This window comes from Anomaloglossus baeobatrachus, chromosome 5, assembly GCF_048569485.1.
Source record: "Anomaloglossus baeobatrachus isolate aAnoBae1 chromosome 5, aAnoBae1.hap1, whole genome shotgun sequence".
Classification (NCBI taxonomy): Eukaryota; Metazoa; Chordata; class Amphibia; order Anura; family Aromobatidae; genus Anomaloglossus; species Anomaloglossus baeobatrachus.
Genome location: NC_134357.1, coordinates 381,690,607 through 381,717,177, shown reverse-complemented (window position 1 = coordinate 381,717,177; position 26,571 = coordinate 381,690,607). Strand labels below are relative to the sequence as shown.

Genomic DNA, 26,571 nt, shown 5'->3' with positions numbered 1-26,571 from the left:
AAGTACCACAACACAAGCCCAGACTCCCTGGCCACAAATGGATTTTCCTTTGCTGAGAATAACCACATATTCTCATTTTCATAAAGGTTCAGTGCATAGAGGGCCAATTCCTGACTAGTGCATTGATTATCTGGACTATTCCCTGCCCACCTGGAACCCCGAGTGCTTCACTGATATCTGTTTAGTGAGGGGAATAACCCGGAGGATCACCCACCCTCGGTGTGCTTGGACCTCAGTGACACATAAGTTGAAGGTTGATTTGTTTTTCCCAGCAATGTAATATCCATGTGTAGTCAGGAAGGTATGTCTGTACTTTTATTTTACTACCCTATCTAGTTTGATGACCCTATGGTTTCTGATTGTCTCCTTTTTAAAGAATTTACTTTATATAGCTGTTAGATACTTCATCAAATGTAGAGTAACATTGAAACTTGCAGAGTCATCAGCATTCAGACATTATAGGACAATGGACTGTTTTATTTCGGCCAAACAGTATCCAGTATCTTCATTATCAGAATATGCAAGATACAAGAAAAAACTGATGCACACAAACCAAGTCTTACAATTTTATATTGAAGGGAACCTGTCATTCAGTCTTGCAGCAAGATCTTGTGCGCCTTCTGAGTCTTCACCTGATTAGCCTGGCTAGAGGAAAACTAGCCGAACCCGAGGTGCTATTGCCAAGATAAAGAACGTCCATCCAAAGAAGAGATCGGCAGCACTCTGTGGTGTAAATGTATTTTAATTTTGCTTCATACAGACAGGTGGGACAACACAGGGGAGGGGAGGGAGGAGAGCACGTGGCAGCATGTGCTTCAGTCACCAGGTGCCGCTGTATTTCCGCTGTGGACTGTGCTGGTGATGGGGGAGGAGTCGGTACCAGTGGCTCTGGTAGGCGCAGGCTCAGCTCATCCACTAGGCTGGGTTTTCCTGACGCCTTCAGTACCAATGGCTGAGTGTAGCTAGCGTGTGTCTTCCAGCTGAGGTTGCCACTATTCAGCTACAGCCAATGGGAAGACACCACACCCTTTTATCCCCCCTTCTGTCTGCTGGCCATTGCCAAATATAGATTGTACTCTTGCTATACTCTGGTTCTCCCTACTCTGATTATTGATTCCTGTTTTGACCCCGGCCTGCTCTCTGACTACTTTCCTGCCTGCCGTATTTGTACCTCGCTGCCTGATCCGGATTTGACCTCTGCTTTGTTTTCTGATTATATCCTTGCATGCCTGATTCGGTCCCTGATTTGCATTTCACATTTTGACCCTGCCTGGTTACTACTCTCATCGGACTGCAGCCTACCACAGGTAGTGATCTCCAGGGCCCTGTGTAATTCCAAATCCCTTTATAGGGGTTAAAGGGTTTCAGGTTCACGGGGTCCTGCTTTGTGAGCGGCTTTCCTCTAGCCTGTCTATCACAGCCAGTCTGAGTCCGTGGTTCCAGGCAGGCATTACACAGTGCTAGGAGAAGCTCACCGATAGCAGCAGTGGACTATGTTCGCCTACCACCTCTTCAAACTATATTTCAGAGAAAAAATACACCTGGCTGCAAATGTGCAGTCATGCACTGATTCGTGTTACCCACAATTTGGGCAGCTTTAATTGATTGGCAGGTTCCATTTAACTTTTTAAAGGGTCTATGTCAGCACAGAAAGACTTTTCACACCAAGTGCCTACGCTCGTGCATCATAGTGGGGATAATCATTGGAATACATTTTCACAGCTGCTTGTTTTCTATCTATCTCTGCCTTTCAGTGGCTCTGTGAAGCTAGAGCTGTCAAGCAAAGAAAAGCGGAAGGTGAAGACTGAGGGAAAACAAATAGGTGGGAAGGTGTATTTAAATGATTAGCCCCGTTATGATGCACCTATACTTGGCTTCAACAGTCATTCTGTGCTGACAGAGTGCCTTTAAATCATCACTCCAGCCCTTTTTTTTTCTCAGCGCTGGAGGGGTGCTTTAAATGTTATTCCCCTGCTCCCATTCTAAAACCCACCTTCCAGCGGATTCATCGTTTTTCAGCATCTTTCCGGTCCCACTGTTCCATCTTGTGCCCATAACTTCTGACTGGCCGGAAGTCAGAAGTTAGATCACAAGCCCTAAATGTAACTCTATGAGAGCCCGAATGAGGCAGGAACGAGGCTCTCATAGAGTTATATTGATTTATGACCTCCAAGCTCCATTACACAGAGGTTAGGTATGTGTCACATATCAGGTAGCAAGGCAAGAACTAAATTTGAAATATTTGCTCAAAACCTATGTATCTGTTTTAAGAAATCATTTTTTTTTCTAAATAAAAATTTCGGTTGAAATTGGACACTAAAGGTCTGTCCTCACCAAACCGCTTCACTTATGTCCATAGGTTGTGTCTGACATTGTAGTAGCATTTAAAGGGAATCTGTCAGCAGCTTTTTGTTACTTTAATTGAGAGCAGAATGATGTTGTCAAAGAGGCTCTGAATCCAGTGATATATCACTTAGTTTACTGGGTGTGGCAGTTCTATCACAATCAAGGTTTTTAGGGTTAGCATGCAGCAGAGCTCAAAGATGCCCCCGCCCACAGCACGCTCTCTATAGAGATTGTACATTGACAGTGATCTACTAATCACCACAGGGTCCTATTTGACTGCAGTGCATGAGGCAATATAGTCCAGCAATCATATGTTACTGGTGCTAAAACAAACATTGTAAGTAAACAACATCATGGAGATTAACAAGCGAGGCATTACTAAAATCTCTGTATTAAGTCTGCTGATAGATTGCCTTTAAATAGATCATGTGAGCCACACCAACAGTATATGTATTCTGATGATTGTCTCTAGTTTCAGATAACTAAATCTTCTCTATTTAACATTTGTTTTTTGTTTTTTTTTTCTTTTTCTATAGGGTACGGTCACGCTGCCCCAGGAACAGATGCTGGGAAAGTCTTCTGTATGTTCTATGCTGTCCTCGGGATTCCCCTCACCCTGGTCATGTTCCAGAGCCTGGGAGAACGCATGAACACATTTGTCAGATTCTTATTAAAAAAGCTAAAAAAATGTTTTCGCATGAGGAAGACTGAGGTGTCCATGGAAAATATGGTGTTAGTTGGCTTCCTTTCTTGCATTGGTACACTGGGCATAGGGGCAGCCGCCTTCTCTTACTTTGAAGGTTGGACCTTCTTCCACTCTTACTATTATTGTTTTATTACTCTTACAACCATAGGGTTTGGAGACTTTGTTGCCCTTCAAAAAAATGAAGCTTTGCAGAAGAAACCACCATATGTTGCTTTTAGCTTTATGTATATCTTAGTGGGGCTGACGGTGATTGGAGCTTTCCTCAACTTAGTTGTCCTTCGCTTCTTGACCATGAACTCTGAAGATGAAAGACGAGATGCAGAAGAGAGGGCTTCTCTGCGGAGGGCACAGAATAGCATCTCTCTACGGTCCAAGATGGATGCCCGCAGTCGGAGTTCTATTTATCTTCCCATAGGAGATAGGACAAGCCAGATTAACCTCATACCTCTCATGCAGGATGATCCCGAAAGGGGGAGACGCAGGTCATCAAATGCAACCTCAAGAGCAGGGTCTTTTTGCACATGTATGTGCTACCGCTCCCCATTTTGTGACAGTCCTGCGATATCGCATCATGAGGCACTGAGCTGCCACACCAACCCAGTTTATTACAACTCAATCTCTTACAAAATAGATGAAATTTCCCTTTGCACTCGTGACAACACTGGCTTCTCTTCTCCTGACAGCTTTTTTTCACCAGAGAATCAGCGCTACACAAACCATTTCAGAGTCAGGAGGAAATCTATTTAAAGCATGGCTGGACGTATCGGCGTCATGTGTTTTGATATCTCCGTGTGAATTCGTATTGCACTGCTGTTCGGGTAACTATTGACCGTATAGAAGGTCTATCGGACTGTAATGCAAGGACTTTCATGCTTTGTGTGTCCTTTGCATGTTACCTTGTGAAAAAGATCTGCAAGTACTAAATAACTTCAGTTTCTTTGTACTGTATAATGCTTCCATTATATGTAGCTCCTTGCAGCTCAAACCAATAGAAATGAATGGGAATTGTATAAGAGATCAGTGTATGCTTGGCCACTTGGTGTTTTTGGGGCAGAATGAAATAAGATATTAGGGTGTATAAAGAGAAATCCCTAATGTGTTATTACCCCTTTTATACATCACTTGTAGGGCCACATCTTAAATATGGGATCCACATTCTTAAAAAAGATATTGGAAAGTTAGAGAAGGTTCAATGCCATCTTCTCGATTATTACATGGGATGGAAGCTCTTTCCTTCTAATGAGAGGTTAGTAACCTTCCCTGGTGACACTTGCCTTGATGTCTACTGTACAACGCAACCTCCTACTCATTGTTGCAGCTTGTGCAACCGGACAGGGGCGCAAGAAGTTGGGAGGCCCTTTTTTTTTTTATCTCAAAAGTAGGTGGAATTGTGCATTATGAGTAGCTCTTGGGCTGCAAAGGACCTATATATTGTTCTTTCACAGGGGTCCTTTTTTTGTCTGTGTTCACAAAGCTCCAACAATGACATCTATTCCCAAGTGATTGGTTATAGCGGTCATAGAATGTTAGAAGGCCTAATTATCTAAACACTGGCAGAGGACCAGACACGAGATCCCAGACAGGTAGATGAGGAGAGTATATTGTGTTTTCTATTTTTTTATTTTTATTTTTGGAGTTGAGAGTTTGCTGCTTATTTTCACTTTCTTACTGAACTCCCCAAGCCACATATTGATGAAAAAAGTCATACTATATATTATAAATGTGCCGCAGACATAGCCTGTCGTCTGTTTCCTAGCAACACGGACAGTTTGCCGGCTGACACTTTACCACATGTGCCCCAGTGTACAGAATATGCAATAGAATTGTAGATTTCTTATTACTAAAAACTTGGCTGAGATCTTTAGGATTCATTTGCTGATTAAAAGCGGGAGAACCGGAGATTAAAATCAGAAAATAAATGTAATTTTAAAGTGGCTTTAGGGAAGGGGGGGAGGGGTTGTATTAAAGAATATGGCTACAGAAATACTACCTAGTGCACTACAGGTGTCGATACACAGGAACGTTCTACAGTCACATTGTCAGGAGAATTATAGGGGTGGTATGATATGAGAAATATTTGGCTGCACACTTTCAGAAATACTACCCAAACTTTTCACCATTGAGGCTATGCTGTAAAACCAGATAGCGCCCTATTTGTCCATTGGCTGTATGTGTAGAAGAAAATAGCCATTTTTCTTGCATATATTCACATTAGGATATGTTCATACAAGCCTTTTAATAAATTTGGCACATTTCTGGATGTCTACGCATCAAAAGGCAAACATGGGCTGGCATAGATTTACCTATAGTTCACTTCATCTTCCAAGTTCACCTCATCTTCCAGTATTAAAGGGCTGGTTCACTACTCTGGATCAGTGACCACATCCCTGTAAAACTGATAGGGAAGGCTTATTATAAATACCTTGTTCAGCCAATTCTGCCTCTGAGCGGCGCTATTGCGGTCCGCTCATCCCCATGAAGTGACCCCGGGCTCCGTGACCTCTGAGATCCGGTGATGTCATGTCAACTTCCAGTTGACCCGACATCACCACAGCCGGCCCCGGTCTTAATGAGTGAATGGGCTGTGGGTGGAGTTTTACCGCTCGTCACTGCCCAGCATCTCCTGCTTGTGGCGCTCTGCAGTGAAGGAGAGAGTGCTCGACATGCTGGGCTGTGATGAGCGGGGAAATGCCGCCCACAGCCCAGTCACTCACAGAGACTGGGGCCGGCCTCGGTGATGTCAGGTCAACTGGAAGTTGACCTGACATCACCGGATCTCAGAGCTCACGGAGCCCGGGGGTCACTTCATGGGGATGAGCGGACCGCAGTAGTGCCGCTCAGAGGCAGAATTGACTGAATAAGGTATTTGACAAAAGCCTTCTCTATCCGTTTTAAGGATGAAGCCACTATTGCAGAGTAGTGAACCACCCCTTAAATTATAAAAGCTTTGTCAGGTGATTGGAGGGTTTTCTGCTATATACCAATTGTAAATTTTAGTAAAATGGCAACATTGGCAAAAATAAATGGGAATTATTTGCAGTAAATGAGGTGTGCACCAAATTTTGCAATTTCAAATTTTTCAATTTTGCAGCACAATTTTCTCATTATTGATTTTGACCATCTTGTTTTTATGTGGAAAGATGTTATTTTAAAGTCTAAATTGAATTATTAAAGCACGGCATTAATTCTTGGAGGTGGGAGGGGGAAGGGTGCTGAAATTTTGAAGTTGGGTTTTACCATTTATTTATTTTCTTTCTTTTTAGGACTTGAAAACATTATACAAATGCATGTTAAACAAAAGCCATTAAAACACATAAAAAAAAAAGTTAAAATGCTTGGCAGTTTTTTTTTCTTTTTTTTAAAACATACAAAAATATACTCCAAGAAACTGTGAACAAACCAATGCCAAGGTTTACTCTTTAACATAATTTTGCATGCAATGTGGTTATGTGCATTTTACTCCTTGTCTTGACAAAACTGTTCTGAAAAGCTCAGAAATTACAGATTTTTATTAGATGTCAATCTCTTCACCATTCAAATCTAAATTGTTCAACATTCTGCTGTTCACTTTCTGTAATCTTAATATGGATTTTCTTGTAATCTGGATTCTGATTTTTAGCAATCCATAGATATTTTTGTGAGTGGACAACACCTTTTTATAATTGCATACCCATTAACAAACACCCAGGAGAAAAATTGCTTACTCAAGCTTCTTCTGTGAAGCCTAAATAACTTATTAGAGCAAAATGAAAAGGATTTGTTCCAAGCTTTCTTTAGTAGCAGTGAATGTACAGTTGAAACCAGAAGTTTACATACATTATCTAAAAAGACACATCTGCATGTTTTTCCCACTATCTGACATGAAATCAGAATAAACCTTTTCCCATTTTAAGTTAATTAGTAACCAATTTATTTATATTTGCCAAATGCCAGAATAATGAGAGAGAATGTTTTAAATCATTTTTATTACTTTCTGCAAAGTCAAAAGTTTGCATACTTTTCATTACTATTTAGTACCATTAGGCTATGTCCGCACTTTGCGTCGAGGTAGTTGCAGTTCTAAACGCATCCTCTGGCAGAAATTGCTTTTGCCAAAGTTGCTTTTGAGCACAGAAATGCGATAAATACGCATGTGTTTTTACCGCGTTTTAGCCACGTTTTTAGCGCTTTTTACATGCGTTTTGAACATAAAGACACTGATATATAAAGTTTAAACAGTCAAACACTACGAAAAAAGGGAAAAAAAAGAAAACAAATATAATTAATTAAATTATAACGAAAATAGTTATATTTAATATAATTATAGCGGTTTTATACTATTTATCGCTAAAATAACAATAAATTAATATTTTTCATTAATTTAATTGTCGGACTATGTGTGTGTGTAAAGGGACATATCATTCCATTATTTTGATGTCAGAAACGCATGCGTTTATGTAGTCCAAAACGCATGCTTTCTGCAGCTAAAAAGCATGTAAAATGCTGGAATTTTGATGTTGCTTGCTTTGTACAACTTCTCATTGACTTCAATGTTAGCAAAACTCAGCCCAAATGGCAAAAACAATTGACATGCTGCTTCTTTGAACACAGAGTTTTTGCCCAAAATTATGCAAATTAAACACAGCGTTTTGAACAGCAAAGTGCGGACAAGAAATCCCCATTTCCCATAGACTTTACTTGAAAATCAAAATGCATGCATTTTGGCATGAAAACGCTGCATTTCAAAACGCTGCTGAAACGCAGGTAAAAACGCAAAGTACGGACACAGCCTTACCCTTAAACTGTATGACTAATCTGATCCTCACATGACACTCGGCTCACGCTGGCAGCACAGTAGGAGCCGAGTGTCATGTGAGTGTCACTGCGACTGAGGTCCGATTGTGCGATCAGACCTCAGCTGCGGGGGGGCGGGCTTGCACTGAGGAGGGGCGGGCCAGTGCGGAGGAGGGGAGGGCCGGCATGGAGGAGGAGAGGGAGGGATTTATCTCCCTCTCTCCTCCGTAGCCGCTATTGTCATTCTTGCCCTGCACTCACGGTACACCGGTGTACCACGAGTGCGAGTGCAGTGCGATCTTTGTCTCGCCCCATATACTTGAATGGGTGCGAGAGAAAGAGTCTCACATTACAATCGCAGCATGCTGTGATTGTTTTCTCGGTCCGATTAGGGCCGAGAAAATAATCGCTCATGGGTGCTGACACATAGGTTAATATTTTTCCGAGTGGAATGCGATGTTTTATCGCACTCCACTTGGTCCGATTTTCATACCATGTTGTGAAGATGTAATTTACCCTCTCCTGCGTGACAACATATGTGAGGGTACTGAGAATGTAGAGTCCCTATGGGTGGAGATAAGGGGGGGGAGAATGAATAATAAAATACTGATAGGGGTGTGTTATAAGACGCCGAATATTATGGAAGAGGTAGAGAATCTCCTCATAAAGCAAATTGATAAAGCAGCGAGTCTCGGAGAGGTAATTATTATGGGGGACTTTAACTATCCTGATATAAATTGGGGAACAGAAACTTGCAGTTCCAGCAAAGGAAATAGATTTTTGATAACAATGAAAGATAATTACCTTTCACAAATGGTACAGGACCCCACAAGAGGGGGAGCACTACTAGACCTTGTACTAACCAATAGGCCAGACCGCATATCAAATATACAAGTTGGGGGTTACTTGGGGAATAGTGATCACAAAATAATAAGTTTTCATGTATTCTTTAGTAAGATGTCTAGTAGAGGGGCTACAAGGACACTAAACTTCAGGAAAGCAAATTTTAAACGGTTGAAAGATGATCTTAGTGCAATAAACTGGGATGATGTACTAAGTAATAAAAGTACACAAAGCAAATGGGAGACTTTTATGAGCATCCTGAATAGGGCTTGTGCAGAAAATATACCCTATGGGAACAAACATGCTAGAAATAGGAGAAAACCCCTATGGCTAAATAGAGCTGTAAGGGAAGCAATAAAAGAAAAACAGAAAGCCTTAAAAGAATTAAAGAGGGTAGGTAGTGATGAGGCATTATATAATTATAGAAAATTAAATAAAATATGTAAAAAGCAAATTAAGTTAGCTAAGTTTGAGACAGAGAGACTCATTGCGAGAGAAAGTAAAAATAATCCTAAAATATTCTTTAACTACATAAACAGTAAAAAACTGAAAAGCGATAGTGTTGGCCCCCTTAAAAATAGTCTTGGTGAAATGGTGGAAGGAGATGAGGGTAAAGCCAACCTGCTGAATGACTTTTTTTCTACGGTTTTTATACAAGAAAATGTCATGGCAGATGACATGACCAGTGATACCATAAATTCACCCTTGAATATTACCTGCTTAACCCAGCAGGAAGTACGCCGCCGCCTCGAAATCACTAAGGTTGACAAATCTCCGGGCCCGGATGGCATACACCCCAGAGTACTACAGGAATTGAGTTCTGTGATAGATAGACCATTATTTTTAATCTTCTCAGATTCCTTAATAACAGGGTCGGTACCGCAGGACTGGCGCATAGCAAATGTTGTGCCAATATTCAAAAAGGGGACAAAAACTGAGCCGGGAAATTATAGGCCGGTAAGTTTAACCTCTACGGTTGGTAAAATCCTTGAGGGTTTCTTGAGAGATGCTATACTGGAGTATCTCAAGAAAAATAACCTTATGACAGAGTATCAACATGGGTTTATGAGGGATCGATCCTGTCAAACTAATTTGATCAGCTTCTATGAAGAGGTAAGTTCAAGCCTGGACCAGGGAAATGCAGTGGATGTTGTATATATGGACTTTTCAAAAGCTTTTGATACGGTGCCACACAAAAGGTTGGTACATAAAATGAGAATAATGGGGATAGGGGAAAATATGTGTAACTGGGTTAAAAACTGGCTCAGTGATAGGAAACAAAGGGTGGTTATTAATGGTACGTACTCGGACTGGGTCTCAGTTCATAGTGGGGTACCACAGGGGTCAGTATTGGGCTCGCTTCTTTTCAACATATTTATAAATGACCTTATTGGGGGCATGCGGAGTAGAATTTCAATATTTGCAGATGATACTAAACTCTGCAGGGTAATCAATACAGAGGAGGATAATTTTATATTACAGGGAGATTTATGTAAATTGGAGGATTGGGCTGAGAAGTGGCAATTGAAGTTTTTTTAAACTTTGAATTTTTATTGAGATTTTCAATTTACGTTTTTCATACATAAAATAAAACATAAAATTCACAATTCTTATCGAACCTAGACAAACAATGACAGGACAGGTGAGGAGGGTTAGGAGAGGAGAGGAGAAATAGGAGGGAAGAGGGAAGGGTTTCAAGAGTCCATGCTCCTTCCATAGGACCCATAGGCCTCAGTCTCACAGATCCTCCTGTCCCGCAAAGTAGTCCCATGGTGCCCACACGGCCTGGAAGCGGTCAACTGTGTCATGCAATAGTGCCGTGAGATGTTCCATGCGTCTAACGTCCAGTAATCTATACTTGAGGCTCTGGAGTGAGGGTGTCCCTGGCTGCCTCCAATTCTTTGCAATTAAGCATCTGGCCGCCGTAAGGATGTGGGACAAAAGCTTAGAGGCCGTTTTTCCCAATCCCCCATTCCCAAGACCCAGAACATAGATCAGGGGATCAAGATCAACCTCTATATATAGTACTTTATGGATCAACCCTCTAACCCGCTCCCAGAAGGGGACTATCCCTGGACAGGACCAGAATATGTGCAGAATGGTGCCCCTGCCTCCCCCGCATCTCCAGCAACAAGCCGGTATGGAGGGGTCTATGCCATGAAGGAAATCTGGAGTGTGGTACCAAAATAGCAAAATTTTATAGATATTTTCCTTATATAGTGTGCATATTGACGTCTTGGCGGCGTTTCCCCAGATTGCTGCCCATTCCTGAGGAAGTATCCGCCTTCCCAATAGAGACTCCCATTTCCGCATGTATGGAAAAGACCCCTCGGGCCCCTCCCGTGAATCAGAAAGCAAAATGTAAATTTCCGAAATCAGCCCCTTAGTATCAGTGCCCCTTCTGCAAATTTTCTCAAAATCTGTGGGAATCGAGGCCCCTGCCCTGCCAAACAAGGAGCCAGCCAAGTCTCTGATCTGCAGATATTGGAAAAACTCTCGATTAGAGAGAGAGAATTTATCTCTAAGGTACTCAAAGGAATGGATCTGCATTGTACTTCCATCTATAATGTCTGCAAATCTGAATAGACCTGCCTTGAGCCAGGGGTGCACCATGTCCGACTCCAGACTGCTTGGGAGCAAGGGTTGGTATATGAAGGACACCAGAGGGGAGCAGGGGGATGCCAAAGGAAATCTTCTAATGCAAAATGCCCAGAGGTCCCTAGTGAACTGCATCGGTCCAAGAAGAGGGGGGGGCGAATCACACCGGGCCGGGGGCCACAGGAGCGCGTTTGGATGTATAGGCGCCAGCCAAAGTTTTTCAATCTCAGTCCACCTGTTGTATGCCCAAAGGGACACCCAACAGGGGATCCTCCTAAGATGGGCCGCCCAATAGTATTTTAGGATGTCCGGGACAGAAAGCCCCCCCCTGTTTCTCCGAGCCATCAACACCTCCCTGGCCACCCTATGACGTTTGTTACACCAAATAAATCTAAGGATAGCCGCCTGAAGGGACTTCAGCTCCTTTATTGGTACCTTAACTGGGAGGGTTTCAAAGAAATATAATAATTTTGGGAGCAAGCTCATTTTAACCGCCGCAATGCGCCCCATCCACGAAAGAGGGAGGGGCAACCACTTGCTCAAAAGAGTTCTCAGCTCTCGGAAAAGGGGGGGGAAGTTAAGGTTATAGAGGGAATCATAAGTAGATGTGAGGTTATCCCCCAGGTACTTGACCGCATCTGTCTTCCAACGAAACTTAAAATTCAAACGCAGGTAATCCAGGGCCACCGGGTCGAGATTCAAGGGCATTGCCTCCGTTTTGCTAGAGTTGATCTTATACCCCGAAAGGCTCCCGTACCTACCCAAGGTGCACATTAAAATTGGAAGGGACACATGGATGTTAGTAAGTGTAATGAGCACATCGTCGGCAAAAAGTGAGATTTTAAACGGTTTATTCCTGACCAGGACCCCCGAGATGTCTGGGTTGCTCCTGACCGAGGCCGCGAGGGGCTCTATGCATAGTGCAAAAAGGAGGGGGGACAGGGGGCACCCCTGCCTGGTGCCATTGGAGATGAGAAAAGGCTTAGAGATGTGGAGGGGGAGTTTGATAGAGGCCGTAGGAGCGCTATACAGGGACTTCAAGGCCCGCATAAAGCCACCCGAGATCCCAAAGACCTCCATTGTCTTGAAGAGAAAAGGCCACGCAAGGCGGTCAAAAGCCTTCTCTGCATCTAGACTCAACACCAACGCCTGTTGCTTCGTCCGATTTGCCACATCCACCAGGTCTATGACCTTCCTGGTGTTGTCCCCCCCCTGACGGCAAGGGACAAAACCCACCTGGTCTTTATACACGAGTTGGGGCAACCATCGATTAAGCCTGGCCGCCAAGAGCTTGGTGAACATCTTCAAATCGGAGTTCAAAAGGGCTATTGGTCTATAATTAGCACAGTCCAATGGGTCCCTGGGTGGCTTGGGCAGGAGGATTAAATGGGAGTGTAGCATGGATGGAGGGATAGGGTCACCCTGAAGGAAAGAGTTAAACAAGGCGGCCATGTGTGGGAGGAGCTCCGCCGCAAACACCTTGTAATAAAAATAAGTAAAGCCGTCCGGGCCCGGTGACTTCCCGCCAGGCAGGGCTTCCAGAACTTGCTCCAGTTCCTCTGTAGTAATCTCTTTATTCAAAGCCGCGGCTGCTCCGCAAGGCAGTGAAGGGAGCTCAAGGGCCGAAAAATAGTCCCCAAGTGCCCCAGCCCCGCGCGAAGCCATGCCCGGGGGAACCGGAAGGTTATAAAGCTTGTTGTAGTAATTGAAAAAAATGTCAGCTATTGAAGCGGGGTGATAGTGGATAGTGCCCTTTTCGTCGCGCAGAGCCTGAGGGCATGAGGATGTAGCGCGCTCCTTAAGCTGCCTGGCGAGTAAGGTATGAGCCTTATTACTCCTTTCATAGTATCTTTGTTTGGAAAAGGTTAGCAATTTTTCTGCTCTGCCAATTGCCAAGTCTCTCAACTTTTCCCTAAGGCTGATGACTCTCCTAAGAATAGTCAGTGATGGGGCAGCCGCCAGTCTCCCCTCCTGTAGCTTAAGATGGGCCGTTATAGAGTCCCGCTGGCTTGTGGCATTCTTTTTAGCCCTGGCGCCCTCTCTAATGCATAGTCCCCTCATCACTGCCTTGTGAGATTCCCAGAGTGTTGCCGGCGACGTGACCGTGCCCGTGTTCAACTGAAAGAATTCGACCAGTTGCTTATTTAAAAAGGCCCTAGTGTCGGGATTTTTGATCAGAGATTCATTAAGGCGCCAATGCTGAGTCCTAGGTCGAGGACCATCTTTCTTGAAGTCCATTATGAGTGGGGAATGGTCTGACCACGTAATGGATCCCATTTCCACCCTCTCAAGACGCCCCAGCAGCTGTGAGTCAATGAAAAAATAGTCTATTCTGGTGTGCGTCTGATGCGGATGCGAGTAGAAGGAAAAGGCCTTCTCTCCCGGGTGGTCCACCCTCCAAGCGTCGTATAAAGCCCCTGATCTAATGAGCCTACGAAAGTCCCGGGACAAATTTTTCAAAGCACCCGATGGAGGGTGTCCACCCACAGAGAGTCTGTCGGCCACCTCCGAAAAAGGGATGTTAAAGTCTCCCCCCAACACCGTAGAGGCCGGTGCCAGTCCGCCTATCAGATCGAGTATTTTCTGAAGAAAGCGTATCTGCCCTTCATTAGGTGCATAAATGTTGGCCAGTATGTGCGGGGATCCCCCCAGTTGGCCCTCCAGAATCACATATCTACCCTCTGGATCGCAGTGAGAACCCGTAATTTGTAGAGGACAACTGGAGGATATTAAAATAGCAACTCCCCCCCTCTTGGAGCCCGAGTAAGCCGAGTAATGGATGGGAAAGCGGTGGGACGCAAATTTGAAAGTGTTTGATTCCACAAAATGTGTTTCTTGGATAAAGGCTATGTCTGCACCTGATGTTTTCAGTTCCTGTAGCAGCAATTTCCTCTTACGGGGTGAATTCAGACCTTTTACGTTAAGAGAGATAATGCGGGTCATATCTAAAACTTAGAAGTAAGAAAAAGCTAATGGCACACCTATACCGTCGTGGGCATGACTTCCCCTGTGAAGCCGGCCAGAGGAGATGGTCCATACGACAAAGGGCCGCAGCTCCCAGGGACTCTAGAAGGGGTGGTACCGGAAAGGACACATAAGGAAAAAACATCGGGGAGGGGGGAAGACAAGGACAAACATAGAAATGAACATGAATTAAGAACATTAACCAAAATGCATAAACCTTAGGCATAGATTCCCGGGGGGTCAACCCGGAAGGGAGAGACCTAGAGGGAGGTTCCCCAACCCGTCTGAGCTAAGAGAGCCACCCACCTCACTCCCCAGTAGCCCTCCCACGGGGGTCAGTCCAGTGGGCACGGGCCCGTGCCAAAAGGAAACAAGGGAAAAAAAACAAAACAAAAAACCCCAACCACTAACTCCAAGTAAGGGGACCGGGCTCCCGCCAACCCCCCTACCACCCACGGCATCATTGTGGCTACAGCCCCCCCCCTTATGCAGCTCAACAGACCCAGAGGGCCGCAGATGACACAATGGACAGTCAGAGGCTTGCTGTAGAGAGAGTCACAGTATCACAAAGCATGCTCAGCCACTGGAACTCAGAGGGTATAAGAAATAGGCACCAACCAGGTTAAGAAGTGTCCTCAACGGTGAGCCGGGGAGGGGGGCGACCCGCGGCCCCTACCTCCTCTCCCCCCCAAAGCCCCACGCCCTCCACCCCTCACCTTGGACCACACGGGAGGGGGCGGCCCTTCCAACCTTTGCAAGTCCCAATCTGGGATACAGACCGCTGGAATGTCCAGTGCTTCACAGAACAGAGTGGTATCTGCTGGAGTGCGAAGGGTCGCCGATTTACCCCCTCTGCGCGCTGTTAGTGCAAACGGGTAACCCCAGCGGTATGGAACCTGGTGCTCCTTCAGGCTCGTGAGGAGGGGTTTGAGGTGCCGCCTTTTCTGGAGTGTGATGCGAGAAAGATCCGGGAAAAGCTGGATTTCCTTGCCATTGAACACAGGTGCCGTGCGCCTCATTCTAGCCTTAGCCATGATCAGTTCTTTGGTGGAGAAGTCGTGAATGCAACAAATGATGTCCCGGGGTTGGGTGGATAAATTCTTCGGCTGTAAAGCCCTGTGTGCCCTGTCCAGCTTGATGATGTTAGAAGGGGGAGCGTCCAACACTTCATTAAAGATGGATTGTAGTATGGAGTTTGTGTCCTCGGGCCCATCTGACTCTGGGACCCCCCTCACACGGACATTGCAACGGCGTCCTCTGTTGTCGAGATCCTCTATGTGAGACTGCATATCCTCCATTATTTTTTGTTGCGATGTTGCCAGTTTGTGTAATTCTGATACATGGGATCTGGTGATGTCATGCTCTTCCTCCAGGGATTCAATTCTGCTAGACAATTGCTGCAAATCTCTCCTCACTTCAGCTATTTCTGACCTGCAAGTTGCTTTAACCTCATGTATGAGGCATTGAAAGTCCTCTTTAGAAGGAAGTTTACTTATGAAATCATGCATGTCCTTATAGAAGGTGTCTGGCCCTTTAAGGTGAGCACCTGCAGTAATAGACACTGGAGTTTTAGTCTGGTGCTGGGGAAGCTGATCTCCACACCGAGGCCCAGAGGGGGGAAGCAGGCTGCTCTGTTCCCTGATATTACCAGCTGTGGCTGCAGTCCCTTCTCCCGGCAGTGGGGAGGGCTGCCCCCCGACCTCCACCTTATCTCCCACAGCCACTATGTGCTCCTGGGCCTGCTGCTGCTGTGCCTGAGGATCCGATGCAGTGCAGGGCTGCTGAGCCAAGGCATCCCCTGTTGGATCTGCTGCAGAGACTCCTCCACTTTCCCCTGTGTCCCCGCTCACCCACTCCTCCTTCTCTTGCTGCTTAGCAGGCCGGGCCGATGCCTCCATTTCCCCTCCATGCTCCTGGAAAGATGGCGTCCGGGCCTCCCCTGGACCCTGTTCCAGGCCCAAGAAAGTATCCAGCGCCGTGGTGTGCAGCGGGGGGGCCACCGATGCCTGCTGCGATGGTTTAATCCTCCGTGGTCCCATCCTGAGAGCCAGTGAGTAGGTTTGTGCTTATGATAAGTGCTGATTTAGCTGAGGGTCAACAGGAGCTCCTCTTCCCCACGTCCACTCAGCTCAGCATCCTGGACACGCCCCCCAATTGAAGTTTAATGTAGATAAATGTAAGGTCATGCACTTGGGTAGAGGAAATAACATTTATGATTATGTACTTAATTGTAGACACAGACACAGAAAAAGACTTGGGTGTATGGGTGGATGGTAAACTTCACTTTAGTGGACAGTGTCAGGCAGCTGCTGCCAGGGCTAATAAAATAATGGGATGTATTAAAAGAGGTATAAGTGTTCATGAAAAAAATATAGTTCTACCTCTGTACAAGTCACTAGTGCGACCGCACTTAGAATACTGTGTACAATTCTGGTCACCGATATATAAGAAGGACATAGCTGAACTGGAGAGGGTGCAGAGAAGAGCGACCAAGATTATTAGAGGAATGGGTGGGCTGCAATACCAAGACAGGTTATTAAACTTGGGGTTATTTAGTTTGGAAAAACGAAGGCTTAGGGGGGATCTAATCACAATGTATAAATATATGAGGGGACAGTACAGAGACCTTTCCAAAGATCTTTTTACACCTAGGCCTGTGACTTGAACACGGGGGCATCCGCTACGTCTTGAGGAAAGAAGGTTTAATCATAATCACAGACGAGGATTCTTTACTGTACGAGCAGTGAGACTATGGAACTCTCTGCCGCATGATGTTGTAATGAGTGATTCACTACTAACATTTAAGCAGAGCCTGGATGCCTTTCTTGAAAAATTTAATATTACCAGTTATGTATATTAGATTTTATGATAGGGTATTGATCCAGGGAACTAGTCTGATTGCCGGATGTGGAGTCAGGAAGGAAATTTTTTCCCCATTGAAACTTGTTTGCCACATTGGGGTTTTTTTTGCCTTCCTCTGGATCAACATGTTAGGCTACAAGTTGAACTAGATGGACTTAGAGTCTTCCTTCAACCTTAAAAACTATGATACTATGATACTGTATATGCTGTGATACTATGTCATGATATGTATATTTCCCTGGTTGTATTAGTTGTAATTCATGTATTTTCTTGGGGGAGCTACTGGTCTCAATGTGTCTCTCTCATACAATTGTAGTCTTGGCATCTAATGTGATTATGTAAATAGCCAGTCCTCTTCTTTCCAGAGTTGTGTATCTAATCTGTAATTGTATTGGCCAGTGAAGGAATAGTCATTGTTCTTTACAGCAGGGGATCCCTTCATCTACTGTGGCTGGCAGACATATTGGAGCCCTGTGATGGACCAAACCATTGATGATAGGATGTGTGACCCCTACCCCCTGAACAAACATGGTGGGCTGGTCAAGCAGCACAGACAATGCATTTCCCTTTTTGTAACTTCAGAGTGAGCTGAAACTAAAGAGAAGAAGCAGCTTCCAGCCTGGGTGGCTGTGGACACGGACGGAGCTAGGCCTGTGTGGCGGCCCGTGGGATTGTGTGGAACTCTTTGGACTACTGTAAGGACGATTGCTTTGTAATCCGGTCCGAGGATTGTCGGGAAGGGCCCCCGAATCTGTTTTACGTCGACTTATCGTGTGCTGTTCCAGTGTTCTTGTGAATAAACCTGTTGGATCGTCCCTCGGCCTCGTCCATCCTTTGCTCTGTTGTACACTCCCGTCACAAACTGGTGGCAGCGGTGGGATCAGAGCAGAAGGAATGGAGGACAATGGCTCAACATCAGGAACCAGCACTGCAGAGTACAAGACCTGGACTTTGGGGAGCCTGCAATCAAAGGCCCGTGAAGTAGGAGTTCGTTTCAAAGGACTCTCCAAGGAGCAGCTGATTGAGGCGCTAGAAGGAGTCTGTTCACAAAATGACGTGGAGGAAGGATCCTCACAGCAAACGGAAGAAAGACGGCAGACGGAGGTGAATACCCAAAAAAGTCAATGGGTTGTGTGGTACAAGGAGGAGATGGCACTGCTTGGAGATGAGGCCACCATAGAAGATAAGAGGGAGGCCATGCGTGGAGCTAAAGAGAAGGAGCGCAGGATGGAGGAGATGGCACTGCTGGATAAGGAGCTCGCTGTGGAAGCCGCGAGAGGTTCCAGACAGACTGTAACCCCAGCACCCATCATGAGGGAACTTCCCAGGGTGTCCCGCAAAGACTTTAAGCCGTTTAATGAGGCTGCAGGCGACATTGAGGGCTTCTTCCAGGACTTTGAGCATCAGTGTCGATTAATGGAAGTCCCGGACAGGGAGCGTGTCCGGCATCTGGTTGGGCTCCTAGAGGGGGGAGCTGCTGAAGCCTATAGAGCTATGGACCCTCGGTGGAACTGTGAGTATGCGGATATTAAACAGACTATTCTAGAACATTATGCTGTGACCCCAGACACTTACAGGACTCAGTTCCGTGCTTTAGCCTGTGATGGGGAAGTGTCTTTTAAGATATATGCTCATAGACTCAAACAAATATGTAATCGCTGGCTGGAGGCAGAGGAGGCCTTATCTTGGGAGACCTTCCTGCAGGTCATCCTAAAAGAACAATTCTTTGCCCAGTGCCCCGCTGAGATCCGGGAATGGGTGCGTGAGAGAAAACCAGCGACAGTGGAGGAAGCTGCTGCTCTCGCTGATGAGGCTCTCACCATCAAGCCTCAGTGGAGGGTTCTGTTGGAGGATGGAGAGACGCCTAACAGCTCCACAACACCGGATGCCCCCAGTTATTCTGTCCCCATTGTTCCCCGTTCCTCTAAGCCACCACATGTTGATACCCGTGTTAATGTGCCTCCAGTTGCTTCTACTGCACTTTCTGGAATACGCCGGAGAGAGGAAGTAACAGAGCGCAGGTGTTATGTTTGTAGGCATCCCGGGCATTTGCAGGCCTCATGCCCAGCCAGGCCATGGAGGAATCATCCTCAAACCCCTACAGCACCTTCAGGTGGGAGCCGGCCTCCAAGTTCCCCTACCTCTTACCCAAGAGGACGCCTTGGATGGAGGGAGACCCAGCTCAGATGCTATCAATGTGGACAGCCAGGGCATCGGCAAGTCTCCTGCCCAGCTGTTCAAATGAGGACTGATCCTGCACCCAATCGGATTGTTAATTATTTACAGCCCAGTGCCATGGAGGAAGATGTGGCACCGCTATGTGAGGACTGGCCTAGTGACTCAGCCCCCCATGTTGCACCACCAGGAGTTTACGGGGTGCGACCCGCAGTTATGACGACTTCTGCTCATCGAGGTAAGCACTTGCAGGAGGTTGTGCTGGATGGACAGAGACTTGTTGGATTTTGTGACTCGGGTGCTTTCCTCACACTGGCTGATCCCCGAGTGGTTCGGCCTGAGGCAATCCATAGAGGACCTGGGATTGTTATTGAACTGGCTGGTGGACAATGGAGGACTATTCCCACAGCCACTGTGGATCTGAACTTTGGTTTTGGGGTCAGGCGATGTGTGGTTGGGGTGATGGGTGGTCTGCCTGCAGCTGTTCTCCTGGGCAATGATGTGGGAGAGCTACGATGCCAATTCGTGGCTGCATGAAGCCACATGTAAGTAACGCTCTGCCTGTGTGTACTTAACCAGTGACCTGTAGAGGTCCCTAGTACGTACACAAGTTGGGAGGGGGAGGGATTGTGAAGATGTAATTTACCCTCTCACTGTATATGCTGTGATACTATGTCATGATATGTATATTTCCCTGGTTGTATTAGTTGTAATTCATGTATTTTCTTGGGGGAGCTACTGGTCTCAATGTGTCTCTCTCATACAATTGTAGTCTTGGCATCTAATGTGATTATGTAAATAGCCCGTCCTCTTCTTTCCAGAGTTGTGTATCTAATCTGTAATTGCATTGGCCAGTGAAGGAATAGTCATTGTTCTTTACAGCAGGGGATCCCTTCATCTACTGTGGCTGGCAGACATATTGGAGCCCTGTGATGGACCAAACCATTGATGATAGGATGTGTGACCCCTACCCCCTGAACAAACATGGTGGGCTGGTCAAGCAGCACAGACAATGCATTTCCCTTTTTGTAACTTCAGAGTGAGCTGAAACTAAAGAGAAGAAGCAGCTTCCAGCCTGGGTGGCTGTGGACACGGACGGAGCTAGGCCTGTGTGGCGGCCCGTGGGATTGTGTGGAACTCTTTGGACTACTGTAAGGACGATTGCTTTGTAATCCGGTCTGAGGATTGTCGGGAAGGGCCCCCGAATCTGTTTTACGTCGACTTATCGTGTGCTGTTCCAGTGTTCTTGTGAATAAACCTGTTGGATCGTCCCTCGGCCTCGTCCATCCTTTGCTCTGTTGTACACTCCCGTCACACATGTGTCTTAGGCCTTAGGTGAAATGTTTTGGATATCCTTTCACAAGCTTCCCACAATAGTTGGAAGGAATTTTGGCCCATTTCTCCTAACAGAACTGGTGTAATTAAGCCTTGTTTGTAGGTCGCTTTTCTCGCTCCTGCCTTTTTAGCTTTGCCCATAAATTTTCAAGATCAGGGTTTTGTGATGGCCACTCCAAAACATTGACTTTGTTATCCTTAAGCCACTTTGTAACCAGTTTGGCAGTTTGTTTCGGGTCATTGTCTATTTGGAAGACCCATTTCCGCCCAAACTTTAAGTTCCTGGCTGATGTCTTGAGATGTTGCTTCAGTATTGCCACATAATCTTCTGTCCTTGTTCCTTGTAATGTAATCTATTTTGTAAAATGAACCTGTCTCTCCTGCAGCAAAACAACTACGGTTCTTCTTATTTCGATACATAGCCAAGACCAAAATAAGAGTTGCAACCGTATGGTTTATCAAGGCTGGGTATTATAATACGGGGGGGGGGGGGACCCAACACCATTTTTTTTTTTTAATTTATTTTTACACCAATCTAGACGCAAACACAGTGCCTCTAAGTGGTTGCAGCCAGACACGCTGTCACATATGTTGGGAGCGCTGTCTGACTGCAACCAGAGATTCCTCAGACTGCCGATGGGTGGGGAAAGCAGTGCATATGCCTGAAGATAGTGAGCGTCCCCGGAGGAGTGAGCAGCCTGAAAGCAGAGTTACATCCGTGTGGAGACCGGTAAGTATGAAATGCTTGCTTTATTCTTATTTTCTTTGATTTTTTTTTAATTACCCAGGTGGCTGGGCTCGGAATGTTACCTGGAGATCCCTGAGAACTTCGCGCCCGGGATCGGTGCTCGGGTTCTTTTTAACCCACTCGGATCTGAACTTTTACAGTCTGAGACCATCCATGACTACTCCTAATTCACAGGCGAAAAATAAAGTCTGGCTCTCTCGTAGTGTTGGTGCCACCGAGAAAATGACAAATGTGGAACAAGTAAACCCGGGCACTCAAAGGAAATGAGAATCAGAGTCAAAATGATGCTTGAAATTCAGTTTGCTTGTTTTTTATTGATGCAAAAGTCAAAAACAATTCTAACGTTTCGGCCTTCGTCAGAGATATTCTAGGATGAAATATACAGAAAGGAAACAAAATTATTAACAATCACATGCATGATACATGATAATGTCATATACATAATATGAAAATATTCAAAGGAGGTCGATATTAGCAAGGCAAAATACTGGTATGGAATACAAAATTGAAACAGGAAAAATATCGCGTTCTGTATATGTGTATAGAGAGAATATAATTCTGTGAAAAATAAGAGAGGAGAGATTCCTCGTGGAGGAAGTTGCATGAGGGTAAACAGAAACATACCTATATGGTCAAAAGTTGAATAAGCGCATATTCACAAATGTGAAAAATCCAGATAGATGAGTAATGATAACCTAGGAAGTAGATGAAAACTTCAGAAGCTGTACCGGCATGAAATATATGTAGACTCATAGGAAGAAGATTTACCTTCTGAGAGAGATGAGGAAATAGAGAGCAGGAGAGGGAGAGTAACAGGGACAAAAGGGAGAGTGAGCAGCCTGAAAGCAGAGTTACAGCCGTGTGGAGACCGGTAAGTATGAAATGCTTGCTTTATTCTTATTTTCTTTTGATTTTTTTTTTTATTACCCAGGTGGCTGGACTCTGAATGTTACCTGAAGTTCCCTGAGAACTCCGCACCCGGGGTCGGTGCTCGGGTTCTTTTCAACCCACTCGGATATGAACTTTTACAGTCTAAGACCATCCATGACAACTCCTAATTCATAACTGTATGCTGGCTTGGTTGCCTCCTTTTGCTCCAGGTCCATCAGGACAAATGTGGAGAAATTGGTCAGTCACCATCAGGTCCTTCAAGTTTTTTGAAGGTCATAATTGATAGTCCACTGCTCAAAATTGGTTTTAAGTCCATCTAAATGTAATGGGGAGACAGGGATTACACAGAGACCCCTAAGCTGACTCTAAGACTGGGGACCCTGTGCTGTCTTTTTTCTCAACAGTAGACTTGAAGGTAGTCAGGGTCGAGCCTCAAACCTGGCCTTATCTCCTATCCTGGCCCTGATGGCAAAGTCCCCCCCACCCAGGGGACTGACCGAGACGGAGATCTCAAAAACCCACCAACACAGGACAATGGATAGGGTAAACCAAAACTCACACAAACCTAAAACCTGCACTAGGGAATAGCCAAAGATGCGCAGGTAAGGGTAGAAAGAAAAGGGGATAATATAAACGACTTACTAGAATCACATCAGCTAGCAACAGACACGTCCTCTCTGCTACTGGGCTAGCTCCAGCGGAGTTGAATATCCAGCAATCTCTCCAGGAAGCAGAGGGATTATATACAGGCTGGAAATAAGCAACTCCCAGCAGCTCAGTAAGTCTGCTGCAGCAAGAAGTTAACCCTAAAGTGCCCAAAGGAAAACAACACCATTTAAATGTACATGGTCTTAGCTGGTAATAGAGAACTCTGATCCTAAGCCTGTCTTATACATGTGACACCACCACATCACCATAGCTGTCATGTGGTCCACGTTGGAGGGTCTGCAATTTTTGTGGTACAGAGTCTGCTCATGGCCTGTTTGATGGCCTCATAGTCTCCATATTAATCTTGAGGGAGAGCAACAGACACTTCCAGAGCTTTCCCTCGTAGCTCTGGAGTTAAGTATTGTGCCCACTGATCATCCAGAAACTGGTACTGTGTGCAAGTCTTTTTAAATATCCTCAGAAATACGTCCAAGTTCCTGTACTTTTCCATCACAGGGAAATGCTCAGGATGGCAGTTAAAACTATTGGCATTACTGGACTCATGGTCCAGTCGGGTAGATTGCTCTTTCTGGAGTTGGATTTATACCATATGGTGCTCTTGCTCATTTTCACGCATTGCTCAGTAGTAGCACCTCACTTTGCCTGATGCTCAGCTCTCAGCTTGTAGCTCAGAAAATGCACATTCTGCTTTTCATTCTTGTAGCACCAGCATTTGTGGCTCACATCCTTCCATTTGCTGAAGAATGATTGCCATGCATGAGTTCTTCAGAATTTTAGGAGATCCCAACTTACAGGATATCTTTGCCTTTGGAGATCCCTGCTGGAAGAGACCGTGGTCATGTTTCTTATCACATTTTTATCTTTCTATACAGATGAAACATGGTATGAATAGTATCATCAAGTTTAGCAATATTAATTCAGAGCTCATTGGCAGGCCTCACACTTGTGAAAAAATATGCATGTTCTTCCCCTCGTGATCACTATGCAGAATTGTGTCTACCATAACTATCAGATTCATGCAAACTCCAATATTCATAACTGTAGGCTGGCTAGAAAGAGAGTTTTTGAAATTTAACTGGAGAATATAATTTTTTTTTTCTTCACTGACCGCACTAGTTGTGTATCTCTCTTCACTCCCAAAACAACTACAAGAGCAGAAGAGAGAGGCACAGCCCAAGTGCTGTCCTATTTACAAATTATTGCGGTTTTGATCACTGTGATAGGGACTATCATAGCGATAAAATGTCAGGAACCAATCAAATTGGTTCCTGATGTTGCTGGGTTCTGTCTGGCAGATCTTGGCGGTCGCATTGTGCATGTTCCCACCATTTTGCAACAGGAAGAATAGGATGGGATGATGACACCAGTACCGGTACCGTGGTGGGCCTGCGGACACCATTTTTTTCTCCTCTGACATATTTGATTAAGTCAGAGGAGACAGAAATGATTTTTAATGCAGATCTTACTTTTTTTTGGGATTGCCGCAACACTGTATTAAAATGTAATAACAGGCGATCAACACATAACATCTAATAAAAGATGGTATAATTAAAAACGTCAGCTGAAGTCGCAAAAAATAAGCCATCACTGAGCCCCAGATTCTGAAAAATCACAACGCTACGGGTCTCTTAAAATGTCACCACTTTGATATAAGTAAAACTTTACATGTTTGGTATCTACGAACCTGTACTGACTTGGGGAATCATAATGCTAAGTCAGTTTTACCAAATAGTGAACATGTTAAATAAAAACCCAAAAACCAATCGCGCAATTGCACTTTTTTTTTTGCAATTTCACAGCACTTGGAATTTTTTTCCCATTTCCAGTACATAATGGGGAAGAATGAATTGTCATTCAAAAGTACAACTGATCCCGCACAAGACAAGCCCTCATATGACGGAAAAATAAAAAAGTTATGGCTCTTGGAAGAAGGGGAGGAAATCGCTCGAGGTGAAGGGGTTAATGTGATCACAGTTATTCATTTACAGAACCATAAAACCTGGCCTCAATCGTGATCTCCAGGGTTTTAGCTATTCTTGGTAGTTGAAACCCTGGAGATTTTCCCACTCTGGGGGGGAGGGGGGTGCTATTCCCTTATTTCTTGTTGCTTTTTTAAAACAGCAATGAGGAAGAAGGCCCCTTAATGGCCTCTGTTTTAATACGTATTGGCGGTCATTAAGGGGTTAATCTTCTGTTACTTGCACTTTTCAAACCCATATTTATAAAGCTGCATTCATACGTCCAATTTGGTTTCTTTGTCCATCAAAAACTGACTATTTTTCTCCCATTTCATCATGGTTTTTTTCCTCCTCAGTTTTAAAATAACTGAAGAAGGTAGCCTGTCTAACCTTTCTTTTCCATTGTCTTTTAGCAAAGGATCAGTTTAAAAGAGTACGAAAATCAGAGGTGAAACTGATGTAAAAACGTTAAAAGTTTACGTAAAAAAATGTTTTTCATCGTTTTTTGATGTGTGACGCCCTGACAAAATCAGGGTGTCACAGAAGACTGCACCCCTCTATTGATGATGGATTCTCTCCTCTTTGGTCCACCAACACAATCCCCATCCTGGTGCACAACATCAGTCAGCAAACCCTAGTCAACCCACCATCACAATACGGACACACCAGTGGGCGGGGCCAAGCGGATGGTGACGCCCACCTAGGGGATCTGAGGTGTGACGGGAGGGGCCAGAGACAGAAAGCATCAGAAAGTGACAGAAGTGAAGAGGGGAGTGGGAAGTGATAGGGTAGTCAGGGGTTGAAGCGCCTGGACTACCGGACTACTGACAAACTGACTAGGTGGCAGTCGGCAGACAGGGCCACAGGTGATGGAGATCCGGTCGCGGGAGACCTTAAGTGGACCAAGGCAAGGTTGTAACCCGCCGGTACGGACAGCGGGAATCCGGTCTGGAGCTGTGCACAACAGGGTACCTGGACCCAAGAACAAGGACAGCTTCATGCACCTTACTAATTGACCAGCCGGGGACAAGATTTCAGGTCTTGACCCACAGGAGGCCCAGACAGAGTGAGACGGAAGCCCAATGAGGGGATAGGGCTCCGCAATTGCCTGCTAAGATCCCACGGGTCAGTGCTCGCGGGCCACAGCTCCCACGGACAAACACCGGGAGTGGACTTCCCCGTTCCAAGCGGAGTAGTTAACAAAAAGGACACAAACACTAAGTGCAGGAGGAAGGGACCCCTGTTTGCTGTGCCAGGGTGTGGGACCCGAGCACACCCCTCCGGAGGCTACCGGTTGCCGGCAGTTTGGTTTATCATCTGGTCTCGGTGTCAAGTTATTTTAGAACTGGGAGTACACCAACATCATCCGGTACAACCTTGCAGATTGTGCTCCGCAGCACCATCCCACCTGTATTTGGACCCCGGGACAACACCTCCACTACCCGTGGAGGGGATAACATCCAGTTGCCCCACTCCATCGGTCCCGGGCATCACCTCCAGCGGCAGCGGCGGTGTCACCAACAATCACCGTATACCACGGGTGGCGTCACTGACAAACCTCCCCTGTATATATATATATCCCCTTTTTCACTTGCGGGCGACAGACGGGTGCTCAGGCCCGTGTCCGGCTTCCCCTTGAGCCACCGAAACGACCCCGGACCCAAGCGTCTTGAGCAGCCCCCCTGCTGTTATCTGTCCCCTGC

General features: G+C 45.5%; 1 protein-coding gene across 1 annotated transcript in view; it reads left to right on the top strand.

Moving 5' to 3' along the window:
- The window catches only part of LOC142311528 (potassium channel subfamily K member 9-like), a 106,168-nt gene extending 100,690 nt beyond the window's left edge, over positions 1-5,478 (top strand). The window contains exon 3 of the mRNA XM_075350036.1: positions 2,883-5,478. Within this exon, the coding sequence (XP_075206151.1) occupies positions 2,883-3,799 (917 nt within the window). The 3' untranslated portion in view covers positions 3,800-5,478. The remainder of the gene's footprint in view (positions 1-2,882) is intronic.
- Positions 5,479-26,571: the final 21,093 nt, after the last annotated feature.